The sequence below is a fragment of the Mus pahari genome, chromosome 1, assembly GCF_900095145.1.
Source record: "Mus pahari chromosome 1, PAHARI_EIJ_v1.1, whole genome shotgun sequence".
Lineage (NCBI taxonomy): Eukaryota > Metazoa > Chordata > Mammalia > Rodentia > Muridae > Mus > Mus pahari.
Window position 1 is genome coordinate 102,452,486 of NC_034590.1, and position 17,683 is coordinate 102,470,168.

Sequence of the window (17,683 nt, forward strand, 5' to 3'; positions counted from 1 at the left end):
AGGAAGTGTGGCAGAGTCAGGGACTCTGTGACATCCCTGAAACATGGGATCGAGGACCCGCACCATGTGGTCCATGCCTAACAGGATAATGATTCCTTCTTGTGTGTGTGTGCTGCACGGTGGCCTGAGGCCTTTGTAGGTCCAGTACCTCAGGAGGTGGTAGGCGCCCAGATCACCAAGACAGATCTAGACACCCAGTATTGAAAGTGCCATTCTCAGTGGAGATGTGTCTCATCGCCTCGCACACGGGTTATCACTGCCCTCTATGCTGACCCGGAGAGCTTCTGTCTAAAGCACTGTCAAAATCATAGACAGACCCTGTAGATGAAAAACCTAAGGGCACAGGCCATAGTAAGACAAAACCCTTTTATTTGGCAGTACATACATAGTTAAGTATGGACCCTGGGTAAAGGTGACATGATGAGAAGTATTCTAGTTTTTGTTTGTTTGTTTGTTTTTGTTTTTCAAGACAGGGTTTCTCTGTAGCCCTGGCTGGCCTCGAACTCAGAGGTCCGCCTGCCTCTGCCTCCCAAGTGCTGGGATTAAAGGCATGCGCCACCACGGCTCAGTGTATTCTAGTTTTTAATAAAGCACATTAAAAAAAAAATGCCATAATGGTACCTAAAACCTTGTGTGCCAAATTAAAAACAAAATCAAATCCGAATAGGCAAATACCTAGACAATTTTTATAAATATGGCACGCAGCCTGAGAGACCTCTGCTCAGTTCTATCGCAGGTTCACTTGAGGCTCTCCTGTTGTTATCATCAGAGCTACAAGGATGCTCTTGATGCCCACCAGGTGACTCTAATGAGCCAGTAAATAGCCTTCCTATCTGTCCTCTACAGCTCTGGGGGTCAGATCTGTGCAGAGAGCCAGGGAGACTGCAGCAGCCATGACTGTAGAGGAACTAAGCTAGGGAGCTTAGGAAAGCTGAAAGCCAGCACCCACCTGAAGGCCCTAGAATACAGAGAGCTTCCCACCAGTTGGCTGGCTGCTCAGGGCTGCCCACAGGACCATACATCCCAAGCCACAAGACGGGCTTCCAAAACTGGATGAGCACTTTAGAGTCACAGGAAGCAAGCACATGAGGATACCAGCAGAGGGTGCTGCAGTGTTCACCCATGGTACTGCATTTCTGAAGCCTTGTGAAACCTCACAGAGCCTTCCCCAGCATCTGATCACTTGAACTCAGACCCCAACTGCTCCAGAGGCCAGGGAGTCATGCAGCCAATTGTCCCTCTTTTCAAGCTGACTATCAGAAGCCATGACCCTCACCTGGCTCTGAGCTAAAGGTGATGCAAACTGGAAATGTTTTCTGGAAGCCAGAATTGAACTACCCCATGTTGCACTTGGGTCTCAAGAAGTAGCAACCATATATCTCCTGCCACCACCTCTAGTTACAGAGCCAGAAATGGAGGCAGTGAAGCCAAACAATTCCCTGCCTGTTACAGAGTAGGTGAGTGGCAGCAACCAGCTGTGGGCCTATTCCAGCCCACATGTGGATAACACTTGCCTGCTTCGCTGGTTCCCCTTACTGCACTTGCTGATATTGCCAGGGCCTCTGCTCAACTATCTCCATGGCAACAACTACCAGGTCCAGAAAGATCATGCCTTGTCCCATCCTCACAAGAGATTTCCAAGGCCGTGGCCTGGCATTACCCTCAGGCTTGAATCTTTCAGTGGCTTCATGTTACTGCTGCAGGGTGCCATCTGCATTCAGTAGCCTTCAGGACCCATGGGCCCAGGTTGCTATACAAGCACACAGCCAACCCATTATCCTCTGCCCCAGGGAGATTTACCAAGCTCACCCCTTTTCTGGTGACAGCAGAGGGTGCACTCGTGCTGTGTCCCTGACTAGCCATGGAGAAACATTCTTGTAGAACAGGCTCAGATCTTATCTCTGAGCAAGTTGATCCTTTACCTCAGCACACACCAAACCTCTCAAGGGCCACATACCAAAGCCAATGAGGCCCAGTGTTTCCCCTCGGATCCGAGCAGCTCCTGAGGCAACCTCGCGGATCTGTTCCACACTCTGTACTCGTGTGCCTTCTCGGAGGGCCTGGTAGAGCCATGTGTTCCGTCGATACAGATTGAGGATATGACAGACTGTCGAATCTGCCGTCTCCTCCACTGCAGCAGATGGGATGTTGCACACCGCGATCCCTGAAAGGGTAATGGCCAGGCACAGAGGTGAGCGACAACCCAGGATCCCCAAGCACCCTGCTTAGAAATGGAGGACCACTCCAGTGTATTCAGCACACTCTGTTTCTGAAGCTCAGCAGTCCTCGACACGTCACCCAAATTCTCCATGGCCTTGAATCGTAGCTCACTACCAGACCAACTACTCCCTTTTCCATCCCCGATGAGACCCAAAGGAGCTCAGGAGCAGGCAGAAGCCAGTGGGTTCTTCAGTCTCAGCTCTACCCAGGCCAGACTCAGAGTGGAGGGCCAGAAGCCCAGACCTTTTCCAGAGCTATAACAGTCAGGGAGACTGTTTGAACCTTATGCACTCTTAATGAAAACACCACACCACCACTCACTAATCATGTTTGCAAACATAGCTCAGGCCAAGCATGGCAATACACCAACTCTGAAGGCCAGAGGCAGGAGGATCTTGATCTTAAAGCTATCCATATTCCTAAAGCTCGTGGCTGGTAGAAAACAGGAGGCCACTGGGGGAAACTGCCTAATGGACCAGAGGGCACCTGAGGAGGATTACTCACTCCTCAGAAAAGTAACCCAAATCCCCAGGAGGTGTCTGGACACTCCCTTCTTGGGCAGAGGGCATTTTGAGGAAATGGGTGGCTTCCCCGGCCACTCTTCAGGGCAAGGTCTAGCTATCTTGTGGCCAGCCTAGTAAATAGGAGAAAGCAGAGGCCCTGACTGCTCACATGTGACCTTTCTAAGCAGTGGCACAGGCATGTGGCTATCCTGTTGCTCAGGACAAATAGCTTTCTCCTGACCTACAGATGGCACCTGGGCAGCAAGGCGCAGCTACTTTCAAGGTGGCCTTGGGTTCTCTTAGTGTTAAGACTGGGGGCTGAGAACTGAAATCAGACAGGAAGGAGATGAACAGTTCCGTAACGCTCTTTAGCAGCAGTGGCTGTCTCCTCCTGCTACCACGGCTGCCCTGGCTCCAGGGCTCCATGAGTGACTCCCTCAGAAGAACAGACAGCTTAGAGTGAAGCAAGGCACCCTGAACAGGTCACCCTGGCTGCCTGGCTGCAGAGGACATCTCTGGACCACAGGCATTTGCTAAGAGACTTTGATGATGGGTACTATTGCCCTTAGGAGGTGAGGGGCGGCAAACCTGGGTTAGCAGAGGTTCTCATGCATGTGGAAGAGCTGAGCACAGACCTCAGACATGGTGAAGCAATGCTGTTAGTAAACTGGAAGGGCAGAAGTGCACCCAAGAAACCTTGGGCACTAATGCCAATCTTCAATCCTCTAAGGAAAAGCCCAGTGGAAGGTGCGTCAGACTGTGCTGTGAGCCCAGCTGTGGCTCAGTGCTGTCCTCAGCTGACCAATGGCAACCAGTGTGCTGCGGGTCCCCATGTGATAAAGGCAGTGGTTGAGTGTGGAACACACAGAGGGGGAACAAGGAAGGATGTCTGCTCGACCCAACCCACAAGGTGCTCATGTAGCTTCGTGGCTCCAGTCCCCTTGTGGAGAGGTGGGACCTGTGCCTGGAAGCAAGTGTAGTTATAAATGGGCATTAATGACTGAAGACGAGAAGAACCATCTCGACAGAAATTGTTAGTTGATCACTTGAGATAAGTCCTCTGTAAGCACACCAAAGAGTTCCATGGACATGTTCTCCCTCAGGGTTACCTTCAAGTGTCTATTCCTAATGTCCATAGTGAAAAGCTATGGTTAAATGAGGTTACGTAGGAGTTACCATTAAATGGCTCCAAATAGTTAGACATCTTTTTAAGGACTGACCAAGGGTGTTCCTCTATGTAATGCAGGCTCTCTGCAGTGCTAGGGTCAGGAGTGGATTTCTGAGCCTGTCTTGCCCTTAAAGTGCTGCTGCTGGGTGCACAGATGATGGGCTGCAGGTACAGTTACAGAAGGCTCCACACAGGAGCAGGCGAGTTCCTTGCTAGGTCCACTGTAAAGTGCACTGCTTCTTCTGGAGCCCCTTCCAGAAACTCAGCATACCTGCCATTCTTTGCCTGACAACTTCAAAGGGTCTGCTGGCTCAGAGATAAAGGACACTCTTATTAGAGGGACGTTCACTTGGCTTCTCCAGCTACCCTCCCGAGTAGATGCTTCCTGTCACAATGGACCAGCACAGAGATGGCACTAACATTCACAATAGAAAAGAGGGGCTGATCACGGGCAGGACCTACCTGTGTGAGAAGAGGGGTGATGGGCCCTGTCTCCCACCACTGTCCCAACTCAGTTCCCTTCCTGACAAGACACCTGTTTTTAAACACAAGCATACTTGCTTGCGCCCCAGAAATGACACCTTTTTTTCTGTTTTGGGAGACAGGGTCTTACTATGTAGTGAAAGCTAGCTTTGAACTTGCTATGTAGACCAGGCTGGCCTTAAACACAGATCCACCTGCCTCTGCCTCCCCCATGCTGGGATTAAAGGTGTGTGCCACCACCCAGGGAGCTGTTGTTATTAAACTCAAGCTTGTGGCCTCACATCACACCAAAGGGGAACTCACGAGAAGATATAACTGGAAATGGCTGGGCTAGGGACAGAGGAAGACACCATTCCTTCGGACTTGGGTAGAAAGCTTGGGACTGAGTATGACCACTACTCCTTTACCTGAGATGTCTCCCATCTTCCCCTGTGAGGCTCTCCCAAGAATGTACTGTAGACACAGGCTGGTGCCACCAAGGTACAGCTTTCTTTGCCCCGATCTTAACCTTATGGTTCAGGTACACAAAACAACTTCCCTAAGTGCAAAGAGACTGAAAAGCAAAACAAGGGGTCCCCTCTCTCAAAGCTGTGGGCTCAGACTGTGAGCAACCAGTATGGCAGGCATATCCCTGTGCTATAGACAGAACGGTCAGGTCTAGCTAAAGGCCTGATGGAGAGAGGACGGGGTAAGGCATTACAGACACCCGGCTTTCCTGTGCCAGATGTGACAGGAACCCCTGGGGTGAGGCAGGAGCAGGTGGCAGGCCCAGGAGCATGCTAGGGATGGCCAGGCTGCTGTGTCTGCCATCAAGGCTTGGGTTTCCAGTGATTCCGAGGCGTCTCTTAAGAAGCCTCATGAATGAGGGGTGGAACACTCCAAATGTGTCCCTAAGCCCAGACGCAGTGTCTTGAGCCTCTGCTGACAGTTACACCAAGCCTCATGGAGTCCCCAGTGCCGTTCAGGTACTGCTTCTTCCTGGTTGGCTTTCTGCCTGTCATTTTGTCTCTGGGAAGCCCTCTGGAAATGGGTGCCAGGCGAGGGTCTGCTTGTTGTGGTGTGTTGACGGGGCCTCTTGGGAAGGACACCTCACTAGTCTACTGTCAAGACCCTAAGCCTTCTGGGAGCACTAAGGCAAGGAGGCAAAGCTATAGTTGCATGGGGAAGGGAGAATAAGCCTCCTTTAGGAATCAGCCTCCAGGACAACAGCCCTGAATCCTGCCTTCTTCTCATTCTCCTGTTCACTGAGCATGGCTCCTGGGCATCCGGCCTAACTCTCTGACTCACCGAGCTCGCCAGCAGCCTTGATGTCCACGTTATCGTAGCCACTACCGATTCGCACGATCACTCTCAGGGCCTTGAACTTCTCCAGGTCTTCCCTGGTGAGGGTGATGGTGTGGTACATCATGGCACCCACAGCCTCATTCAACACCTGTCAGGGACACGAGTCACAGGTCAGAGTCCCCGGTTACCATGGAGATTTTGTTGGCAGATTTATAGGATGGAGCTAGGGCTGGATGGTGTCTTGATAAGCAAGTGCCTGAGGTGGCAGAGTGGGCTAAGGAGATCAGGAATGCTGGCACACACATGTGCTCCTGTGGATGGCTGTGTTTACTGACATCCACTGGCCCGGAGGGACCCAGGTAAGGTGTAACCCACCTTCTCATGGATTTCCTGAGTGGACTGTGCATCACAGAAGGCCACGGTGGCCAGGTCCTTCAGGATGGGCATCTCCACAGTGCAGTCTCTGCCATCCAGCAGTGCCACTAGGGGGCGGGGGTGCAGGGGGCCGTTCATGATCTGAGGGCGGATACCTGTAAGGAGAGAGGAAAAGTGGGTGAGAACATTGTGCAGAGGGGATCGAGGGGACACCCTGAACATCTCAGTGGCCAATGCCAAGGTTAAATAGAGAGCACGCACGCGTGGTGGAGCCAGCCGTGATGTCCAAGGCAGAATGGGACACAGCCTTACCCACTAACAAGGGTAGTGCTCATAGATCACAGGTTTAATGACTGTAGGTTAAGTGCAGGGCTCTGGCATGAAGTCACTTCTCTCTAAGACTAGGGACATATGTGTGTGTGCGCGCGCGCGCGCACGCACGCACGCACGCGCACACACACACACACACACACACACACACACACACACACACACACACACAAATGATGGATAGGAGGATATTTGTGTAGCTCACTTGAATTGTCCCATAATGTAATACTCTGGGCTGGGGAGATGGCTCAGCAGACAAAGGCATTTGCCACCAAGTCTGATGTTTTGATCCCCCACAGTGAACAAGGAAAACTGATTCTCTAAGTTACCTTATGATTTTCATGTGTGAATGAACACACATAAATATAACTCAGGTCCCATTTTAAAAAAAAAAAAAAAAAAAAAAAAAGCAACATGGTGCTGAGTGTAGTCTGATACCTCCAAGTCAAACCCAAGTCAAACGGAAGAAGCTTGCAGAGGTGTCTTTGTTTTGAAAGAACTTTCCAGAAACTCCTAGGGCAAGCAGGCAGCCCTAGCCTATCAATCACCCTGTGAAGTGAGATAGCCAGGGCCATTCTGGAAATATGGGATAGGAATGACCCTCGTCTGTACTCCCTATGGTACTCAAGTGCATGTTCTCTGGTCCTCCAGGATGTAGCTCGGCCCAGGCACCTTCCCCTTCAATTGTCTTCACAGCGGACTGGGGACTCTCACAGTGATCAACACCACTGCCCCTTTGGGGTCACCTGCCTGTGGGGGTGGGGGACGGAGGGTTTCCTGACTGTTGTACTTCCCAGTCTCTCCTTGACTGGAGTCCTCACAGCCTCCTGCTTTGGACCCAGATTTGGGGACACTTCCCCAGCCAGCTGTTTCCTTGTCAAGGAGACAAGTATGATGGACTAAAATTGAAACAGGACAGCCTTCATTTATCCAGATAAAGTCTCATAGCAGCCTAACAGCCTCTGAAGGGAGATCTGTGGCTCTCCCCTCTTGCAGAGGCTCCAAGTGGGGTTGACTCCTTCCTCCTAGTCTGTTCATCTTCTCAGAGGCTGCCAAATATATGGGGGAATGTGGCTGTCCCTAAGGTAAGTGTTCCCTCAGGATCCACATGGCCTTTATGTGACTACTGAGACACCCAAAGCAAAAGCCTTTTGCAAAAGCAAACTCACCTTCAGGCCTCCACCTCTTTGCTAAGGGGCATTGTCTTGACTAATGATTGATGTGGGGGACCCAGCTCGCTGTGGGCTGTATCACACCACTTGGGCTGGTAGTCCTGGATGCAGGCTTAACCAACCACAGGAGCAAGCCTCTTTTGAGTAAGCAGCACTCTTTTGATTCAGTTCCTGCCCTGCTTTCCCTCAGCAATGGATTATGACCTGGCAGTTGTAAGCGGGAATAAACCTTCTCCCCGCCAAGTGGTTTTTGGTCCTGATGTTTCGCCACAGCAATAGAAATAGGAGGACCCTCCTAACTGGACATACATGGATCCTCTTGTACCTCACAGGCTAGCCACACACTCCTCTGGTACTCTTATCACCAACCACTCACCAATCACATCATACAATCTCAGAACAGACTGGGGGCCTAGAGCAGAGAGAATGTTTAGAACAAGCTGGGTTTGGAAGGGAATCATGGACCATCACCTGAATGGCAGTCAGGTCCTGATGTTGAGGATTTCCTTCCATGCACCCGCCACCTACCTGAGAATCTCTGACCCATAAGTACAGTAAGGTGCCCAAGTGGTCCCAAGTGCTAACATCCTTTTACCCCATATGCCCTCACTGGTCCATGGTTCTTATAATGGACAGCTTAGCCCTATGAAAAAACAAAAGCTCTCAATGCTCTATCTATCCTTAGTAGGTCAAGGTGAGGTCCTGGACATGGCTATTGTGCCCAGGTCACAGAAGGGCAAGTGAGGTGGCAGTGATCTCACACAGCTCTACCTGGATTCATCCTGGAGTCAATCAGGCACGGAGCACCATCCGCTAGGCAGATGAGCACTTGAGCACACAGGCTGCAGCACACGAGCGTGACATCAGTCCTGCCTGCTTTCTACTGAAGGTCAAACTCCCAAGACATTGGTGGAGGGGCTGGTGGCACCGGGACACACAAGTAAGAAACCCTACCCTCACGGTAAGAAGCTTGGCTTTAAAAGTGCTAATGGGTTGGCTCATTGCACAAAGTCAGACGTTTAGGCAAAGATTTAGTAGTAATTTACCCCACCTCGCCAAGGGGGACAGCACCGGGGACAAGAGCCATCCAGTGCATCTGGAGTGGCTGAGAGCCACCAACTAAGATGTCCATCTGCAATATCAGAGCATGTATCTGTTACCCGGGTAACAGAATCCAGGTTGCCTAGAGATCGTTTCCCTTCCTGACTTGGTCTCCTTTTTTTTTTTTTTTTTTTTTTTGGTGAATCCCATCCTTTGTTCTTTCCCTAGGCCGAGGTGGGTCTGTGGTACATCTTGTTAAGGCTTGAGGTATGAATCCCAGAGGCCAATCTGCTAATAGCAGGGCAAACTAAAGGAGTGGTGGTGGTGGTGGTGGTGGTGGTGGTGGTGTGTGTGTACAGGGACCTATTGGCTGGGAAAGGGTGCTAAACAGGGATGGCAGGGTAGATGACAGGAGCCACCTGGCACCAGGTGTGAGGAGAACTGGGAACATGTCCCCTGCATATCAGGGAACACAAAATCCGAGGCAGAGCCCCAAACACAGACAGCTACTAGCAGATTTCCTGTCTCTTTCAACAATTCTGACAAACTGAACCATTTTTAATGTATTAGGTACATCCCACTGTAAACTACATTAACAAGGATACACACGTGGCCCACAGAGGTAGGGATCAGGTTGAGCACTGGCCTGGAGCCATAGCTTACTTCTTCAATAGCTAGGGGAATTTGGGGGAAGAAAGACAAAGGCACAGTGCTTAATGAGGATTCCTTCCAAAATGGAGTCTAGACTCCCAGCGAGACACGACTCAAGGCCGTCCCACATGTCTAAACCCGAAGACTGACAAGGACCCGGCAATGCTGCTGCCGTTCCACCCTTCCCAGCCTTCCCCACTGGGGAGACACCTGACCAGACAAGGTGTTCAGTGACTATCCAAAATGGTAATGTGTCCCTCCACCTTCCCCAAAGACTTGCTCTGTCCAGCAACAATTAGGCTTGTTAGAGGAACTTGGTCAGTGCCCAGCATTATATGTGGGGCAGGGAGCTCAGCCAGTCCCCCTGGTGTCAATTACTAGCTGGCTCTAGGATTGCCTCTATACAATATGGGCCTTGCTCATCTGCACGGTAACATGGTGCTGCAGTTTGCAGCCAGGCTACTGCCAGTCCCTGGGTGTAATGATGCTCAGAGTTGAAGCTATCCCCAGTAATGTTAAGTTAAAGTCAAAGACAACACCAAGCCAAGATGTTCATATTTGTGCCGGCCACTCAGTAAAGCCAGGTTCAAGGTTCCAAGGCCTTGTAGATCACACATGACTTCCGGAAAGATGCTGGCAGCTTTCTGGCCACATAGTCTCCCTGCCACACTATAGACAAAAATAAAATTAGATATAAAAAAAATGGGAAAAAAAAAAAAAAAAAGCATTGTACTCCTGTATGACTCTGCATATCCAGAAACACATGATCTCACCTGACACACAGACGGAGCTACAAGCAGATATGTCGTCAACTCCTTTAAACTAAACTAATGGGATATTATGGGTACATTATAGTCTAACCTACAGTTACATTAACACAACACACATATGACCCTTGCTGCTTAAGAACAGGAAGGCCATCTCCTGGCTTGGGATCCCATGGCTGTCATGCTTCCTGAAGTATTAGCAGGAAGAGTGTGTGGTGATCCTGTCCCACAACCCTGCCCCGTATTTCCGAGGCGCACTTTCCATTTTTTTGAATAATATATGTGCAAAGTTGAAGAAGGAAAAGAACTCATGTCTAAAATTTGGTCTGAATCAGTTTCTGTTGCTTGCAGATTAAGAACCTAACGTCAGGGAATGGAGGGATGGGGCTCAGCAGCTAAGAGCACATATTCTTGCAGAGGATTTGGGCTCCCTTCCCTGCCTTTACATGGTGGCTGACAACCATCTGGAACTCCAGTTCTAGGAGCTGTGGTATCCTCTTGTGGCCTCCACTGGTACTGCCTGCACCTGATGCATATTCATACTCACATGCAGGCAAAAACACCTAGACACAGAAAAGAAAGAAGAACCTAGCTGCCTTTGCATTTCAAGAATTGGAATGCCTTACTGCAGTGGGACATAGTCCTTGTGAAGTTGGCCATATTGAGACTTTGGTCCTTGGTCCTTAGTACAGCCGGGAGCTGTCCTTGAGGGGAGTAAGAATTTGAGTTATCTCCAGTGGCTGTTATAAAATGTGAGCCTGCTCACCCTGCTTCCCATTACAGCTGCTGTCACCCTCCTCTCTACACACTCACAATGATACTATTTGCCGTTGGGACGGCATGAAGAAGATGACAGTGAAGTCTGTTAGTCCTGGCACCTTACACTGGCATAGCTGGGATCTGAAAGAGGCAGAGACCAGGGAGCTCACAGGTGGCAGTCAAGACAGCCTCTTGTATGCTGAAATTCTCTAGATGTTTTCCATCAGTTGCCCTGATTTTCTGGATCGTGTCAGGCTGTCTCTAAATTAATCTGTTGTGCAGCAAAACCTAAGGGATGTACTCAGGAATGGCAAGGTCAAGTCAAGACAGTCAGACTGAAAGGAAGTTGGTTAATTCAAACAGTCCCCTATAGAGATTCCAAGGTAAAAATGTATTGCCATAGGACGATGAGTACCTAGCAAGAAGCTGAGTCTGTGAATGGTCTCATCATCTGCTCTGAGACCCATGAGGTGACCTGGGAGACCACTGAGTCAGCAAGCTATCAGCTTCATCCACAGGAGCCCTGATCACCTGCAAGGTAAACTCCTCATAGGACCCAATCAAGTCTTCCCAGGATCATAAGACAAGCTCCCCTTCTGCTATGGCCTTCTCCCTGATTATATGGCCATTTCCCAATGTGGCCCGATCCTCCTGGCCAGGCACAGTGCCTTCATTTCTAGAAAATCAGGTGGAAAACTAGAACAGGATGTCTGGTATGTGTGTGTGTTAAAAAAATTATATTCATATATATATATATATATATATATATATATATATATATATATATATCTTGTATTATTTATAGATATATCTTTTGTATTATTTCACAATACAGACCCAACATTGGGATTCAGGTCAGGTACTGACATGTAGCTCAACCTTAAAGCACCCCACACATGATGACTATGTTGTTCTGCCAACACACTTAAGCACATTTTAGAACTGGCTTCCATCCTGCCTACGGCGGGATATACACTACAGCAAAAGTGTTCTGGGAGTGGGTAGGGGAGCAGGGCGGGCGGGGGTGGGGGTGGGTATAGGGGACTTTTGGGATAGCATTTGAAATGTAAATGAAGAAAATATCTAATAAAAAAAATTGTTCTGGGAGCAGTAAAAACAACTGTGGTAGTTGCAGGAGACAGGGACAGACAGGATATCTTGCTAAGAGTCACCACTTTATGTTACACCATTTCAAAGATCAGAAAACACCACTGTCATCAGAAACCCCAGCATCCCAGGAGAGGGACAGCCACAAGAATGCCCTATGCAAGTTAGTTTTTGCCTAATGCACCTTGTGTTTTGATGGTTGAAGCTCCCAAGCGAGAATCATCTAGGCTCCCCCAGTCGCCCACTTGCTGCTCCAAATACCTTAGCGAGCTGCCACTAACCCAGTTTGTGTGTTAATGAGGAAAGGAGCCTGAAGGTCAATGCTTATCCACCACAGAAACAAGATGAGCCTGGAATGAAGCGGGGGCCACCTGGGGATACCCCAGGAGAAGGAAGCAATGACCACCAGCCCAAGCATAAGCTACCAAGTAGGTGCACAGCAGGGCAGTGGCCCACTGAGGAGTCCATAATCCCCTCAAACCTGAGGGCTAAGCTGTGACAGATTCTGAGTGTACTATAAAATGCCTACCATGAAGAACCACTGACTGAGAGGTCACCATTATTTCTAGAATGACCTATTAGGAAGCAAAATCTAACAAGTAGCCCCAGGAAGGGCATGGGCAAGGTAGTCTGGTCCGTGGTGGGCCCCAGGAACAGGCAAAGACGGTGAGACTAGCTTACAGCTACTGCAAAAATCCCGAGGAGCTTGTCACCAGGTCTTTCCGGGAGAGACTGGGGCCTTCTTAACTCAGGAGGCCAGAAGGGAGCTTCAAGCTGCTGGAGCTAGAGAGTTTCAGGACAGCGACAGCCACTAGAAAAGCCCTAAGCAAGTTAGTGTTCGTGTTTGGGGGATGATGCCTTCCAGAGTGAAAGTCCTACACTGGTGGGAAATACTGTTGTGTTTCAGTTCAGTAATAGGAACCTGAACTTAGACTACCTTGTCACCCCAGAAAGATCAACATCTGTTTACTTAAACTTGCCTCGAGTCAGACATCTCTGCAGCTTGTCTGGGATGCTCACCCAGAGGAAAATGACAGATCCTTTCCCTTGTCTGCCTTCCTGCCTTGTCTGGGTGACTCTGATACGGGGGTTCTATCACCTGCCACTCTCCAGAAGCTACCTGGTACTCTGGAATGAAAGGTCTCCCAATGAGTTCCTTGTCACAAGAAGCCAGTCAAGCACACGCCTGCAGTGGTCCCTGAAGAACAGGACCAGAAACTGACCACAAATGGCACGTCCAAGTGCTGAGCCAAGGGCGCAAGCTCAGCTGCTGCTTTTCCGAAGAAGGGCTGCATGTCCTATTTACCTGGTGGCCTGCCTCACCTGGGTGGTCCCTGGGCATTGGGCTTGTGGGTCCAGTGATCTCTAGGTGTGAGGATATATTAGTTCCCCAATGAGTGAGGCTCCGAGAGATAAATTCCCACTTCCCAGAGTAGCACCCAGGTCCCTGGAGACCCCTCACCTACCTTTTGGAAGGACCATGAGCCTACTTCACAATCAGCAGACTTCTCCAGGGGAGGAACACCCATCTCCTCCTGTAACCTTGCTCTGAGATCCCATCACAGGCCCTCACATATGAACCTGTGCTGCCTTAGCCTCTCCCACACGTGGCCATGACACCCTGACTCAGCTGCAGATGAAATCTCAGGAGACTAGGCCAGAGATGAATCTTCAGGGGGTTAGGATGGGTTGGGGGGGACGCTTGCTGGTAACAAGCTGCCAGAACCCGGTGACCTTCCCATTCAAGGCCTGTGATTCTGCAGCATGCCTGGACATGAACGCCTGGGCACAATGATGACACCAAGCCTGGTCCTGCGGACTCACTATGTCTTCTCTGCTGCTGTGACCCCGTGAGGTGTGGATATCCAGGCTGTATTTCTCCAGGGGTGGTGGGTACCCTTTAAATCAAGGCCTGGTTGTCAAGGTCATGGGTTGGGTGGGTGGGACCTGCTGGAAAGATTCTAGAGAGTACGTCCCTCCACTCTGTGGTCATGATGGGAAGGAAAAGGTGTGGTAGGCAGTTCCTAGGTGCCCTGCCCCACCACCAGGATCACTCATGGCTCCCATCCCCATGTGAACTACATTCAGTGTTATGGTAATTAGATTGGCTATAGAGTAGACTTCCCAGCTTTGAACCTGGGGACCAGCCTAAAAGTAGAGTAGTAAGCCTGGCTCTAGCCAAGCCACCAGCCACGTTTCCATAACTAGTTTCCAATATACATTAAAAACAAACAAACAACCAAAACAAACAAAACCAAAACAAACAAACAAACAAAAAGACACAAAACCTTTCGAATTTTGAGACAGGGTCTCATTTTGCAGCCCAGACTAGCTGGAACTTGCTATGAAACAGTAGCTCTGTACTGTCTACATGGTCTTAGGCTAAGAAATCAAGCCAGCCTTATAATACTGATGTGGATGCAAGTTATAGGAGCATCCCCACTTACTAAAGGGGACTGAAGAGATGGTTCAGCGGTTAAGAGCACTGACTGCTCTTCCAGAGGTCCTGGGTTCAATTCTCAGCAACCACATGGCAGCTCACAACTGTCTGTCTGTAACTCCAGTTCCAGGAGATCCAACATCCTTACACAGATATCTATACATGCACTCAAATCACCAATGTACATTAAAAAAAAAAAAAGATTTTTTTTTTTTTTTAAGAGATAGAGGTGCAAGCTGAATTCTTTCAAGGTTACAGAGAAGGGCTTGATTCTAGATTCTTGCTCGGGCTCAGTGGTGTGAAGGGGACTACCTAGCCCAAGGCACCATTCCTAGGCACTGCAACGGTGACTAAGTATCAGGGCCAGCCAGGGATTCACCCAAAAAAACTCACCAAGCTAAGAAAGAACACCAAGACCACCTCTCCCTCTGTTGCTACCACAGAGCAGACCCTACCTATCAATTAAAAACATAAGCTGGGGGACTCCCCAGTTAAGAACCACACAGGCTGAGGCCTCACCAGGAAGGCTTCCCCCTCCATGGTGGTCTTAGGCTTTGAGGCCTAAGAGAAAAAAAGTCATGATAATAACTGTTACCCCAATGTCCTCCTGTAAACTTCATTTGATTTTACAAGGGCTTGTTGTCCAGTCCCCATGGAACCATAGTTGAAGAATATGGCTTGCTTTAGTGCTTTTGTCTTACTCCCCAGCTCGACTTGGGGATAACTGGTCACTCTTCACCATGGCCCTGTGACTCAACATGTACTGATGGACATGCCAGAGAAGACACACCCTGATAGAAACACAGGCTCCTATGAAGTCCTGCCTTTGTTTGCAGGAGCAGCCTTGAGGTGCCTATGGCTGAGCTTTGCAAGCACTATCCCATGGCCAGATAAGGCTGGATGAAACCCTGAGATAGCAGGGGACTCTTGGGCCTCTGCCAAGGGACCGACTCAGGAGGAAAACCCTCCCAAAGGAGCCTCAGGCAGAGAAACAAGCTAAGGGACCACACTGCCAGGCTCTGGGGCCTCCCACAGGTGCTCAGCCTAGGTGGGATACAGCTTCCACACAGTAAGGAGCTGGAGAGGATGAAGGAGGGCCCTGAAGGACAGAGCCCAAAGTGAGCACCTGTCAATCAGGGCTCCCAGCACAAATCTGGGAGTCCCTGTGGCACTCAGGGTGTTTACTTTACTGCGCATCTGTTTCCTCTGTTCAATTAGGCCAGAGAAGAGAGCTCCAGCTCCCTCAGATGCACTCGCTGAGCTCTGGAGAGAGAGAGCAGCCTGGAACATGTGTACCCAGACATATCTCTCCCCTTTCCTGTCATGAGACTCATTTACCAGATTTGATGAATGGATCTGTACACCAGGCCAGCAAAGTTGGAAACCAGGCTTGCAAGCTAGTGACCAAATAACAGAGAACCACCCCCTCTGCAGAGGCTTGTAGAATTGCATGGTAACACAGGATAACACTGCAGGACTGCATGCAAGGACCACCAAACATCTTCCCCATGGTACAGCCTGTGCCCTGTGCGGCCCCAGAGCAAGGCCTGGCTGATTCAGAGGCACGTCCTTCCTGGCCTTAGAAGAAACTTAAGGGTACAAAATTCCAAGCCCCTAAGTCACCTAAGCAGCTAGGCCCTGATGGCTTTGCTCTGGTCTCCAGCCAGCCCTGCAACTCTGGATGCTCATAAGGTAGGTACCTCCCTGAGCTGTGGGGGCACCCTTGATAGGACAAGTAGTTCTTAAATGCTAAAACTGTGCCCATGGCAACGGAGAGGATGCCAAAGATAAGCACAATCGAGACTGAAACAGAAAAGAAACCTACAGAGCCCATGGGTTGTGGTCCCTTAAGAAAGGCCTATTTTCCCTATCTCACACTAATAATGTGATGCCAAGGTCATCTGACACAGGTTTCCCTATGTAGCCCAGGCTAGACCAGAATTTATAATGACACTTCTGCCTCCCAAGTAGAGGATCATATAGGTCTGTGCTTTCACACTTAGCCTCTCCTTATGAAGGCTGACAACATCTACTATGTTCAAGTGCCTGGAGTCCCCATACCCAGCATAGGGGCTTCAGTACAAGCTGGGGGGGGGGGGTGCGGTACAGGGGAAGCTTTGGCCAGCCAAAGGGATGTGTGAAGATGTGCCAGTTTCTTTTAGCACCTGCAGGGCCTTTTATGCAAAAGCCAAGAGGCAGTAGCAACTGAAATGGCAATGGCCCAGGAGCCCCATGCACTCAGATCACAAAGGGACAGTGAGAGTCACATGACTCATGCCAGAGGACTGGGGTTGTCTGTGGGCACCGAGTCCATTGAAATGAAGGAGCCTCATGGGTGACCCTGGGAATGGAACACATGTTCTCTTAACCTTCCAGAGGGGGCCAGTGAGCCAGGCAGACCTGGCTCAGTTTTCTCTCCACATCACCAAGGCCAAATGCCCGTAAGCACAGATGTTACTACTGTCATTCTGAAGCTAAAGAAGCCCCTGACCCAGCAGAAGAGGGAAGAGGCCCTGCACACTCAACTTTCTTAATTCTGCATGAGGTTTTAAGGCCCACAAAGACAGTGACTCTTGAGGACCTTTTTGTAGGCTCACCATACAGGATGACTTTGCCAAGTGCAGCAGCTGGCCAGATCCCTCCATCCCTACTCCCCGCAGTCACCTTTTCTTCTAAGTATTCTAGGCTCGAATCCCCACATATAGGAAAACACTAGAATGCACCAAGTCATATTTACCCCTCTGAATCAAAGGCAAGTGACAGTAAAGTCCTCACACAGAGAAAGGAGCTAGGACCCGAGGTCAGCTGAACACAGCACTCGACTCTCCAGGCAAGAGCTCCTCTTGACCATTCCAGCCTATAGATGAACTAACTGCAGAGGGGGAAGCCGCTCTGCCAGGGCCCAAAACTGCAAGGCAGGAGGCCTGGATAAGTTTAAATGAGAATAAAAAAGGTCAATAAAATAATAGCGGCTCTAACATGAGGGCCAAGACTACAACTGTACAGAGGTTACAAGAAAGTTACAAGGAAACTTCAACCTGGAGCCAGCACTTCTTTAGCAGGAAAAGACATCAGGGTCATTCAGAAAAGCTTCCGCCGGGCGTGGTGGTGCACGCCTTTAATCCCAGCACTCGGGAGGCAGAGGCAGGCAGATTTCTGAGGCCAGCCTGGTCTACAAAGTGAGTTCCAGGACAGCCAGAGCTATACAGAGAAACCCTGTCTCGAAAAACAAAAACAAACAAAAAAACAAAACAGAAAAGCTTCCCCCGCAGTAAAAATCTGTGGGTCCAACCCTCAGTGTAATGTTGAGTTTTTCTAGTGTTCCCCTCATTGAACGCTGGGAAGCCCCCAGAAGAATCTACCTTTTCTTGTGGACAAGCTCA

The 17,683-nt window shown here is 49.8% G+C and overlaps 1 protein-coding gene across 6 annotated transcripts in view; it reads right to left on the reverse strand.

Moving 5' to 3' along the window:
- The window catches only part of Ctbp2 (C-terminal binding protein 2), a 142,035-nt gene that overhangs the window by 6,734 nt on the left and 117,618 nt on the right, over positions 1-17,683 (reverse strand). For all 6 annotated transcript variants that reach the window (XM_021207963.1, XM_029535243.1, XM_029535222.1 and 3 more), the window contains 3 exons: positions 6,034-6,188; positions 5,662-5,806; positions 1,958-2,164 (listed from right to left, as the gene is read on the reverse strand). In XM_021207963.1, coding sequence (XP_021063622.1) covers positions 1,958-2,164; positions 5,662-5,806; positions 6,034-6,188 — 507 coding nt within the window. The remainder of the gene's footprint in view (positions 1-1,957; positions 2,165-5,661; positions 5,807-6,033; positions 6,189-17,683) is intronic.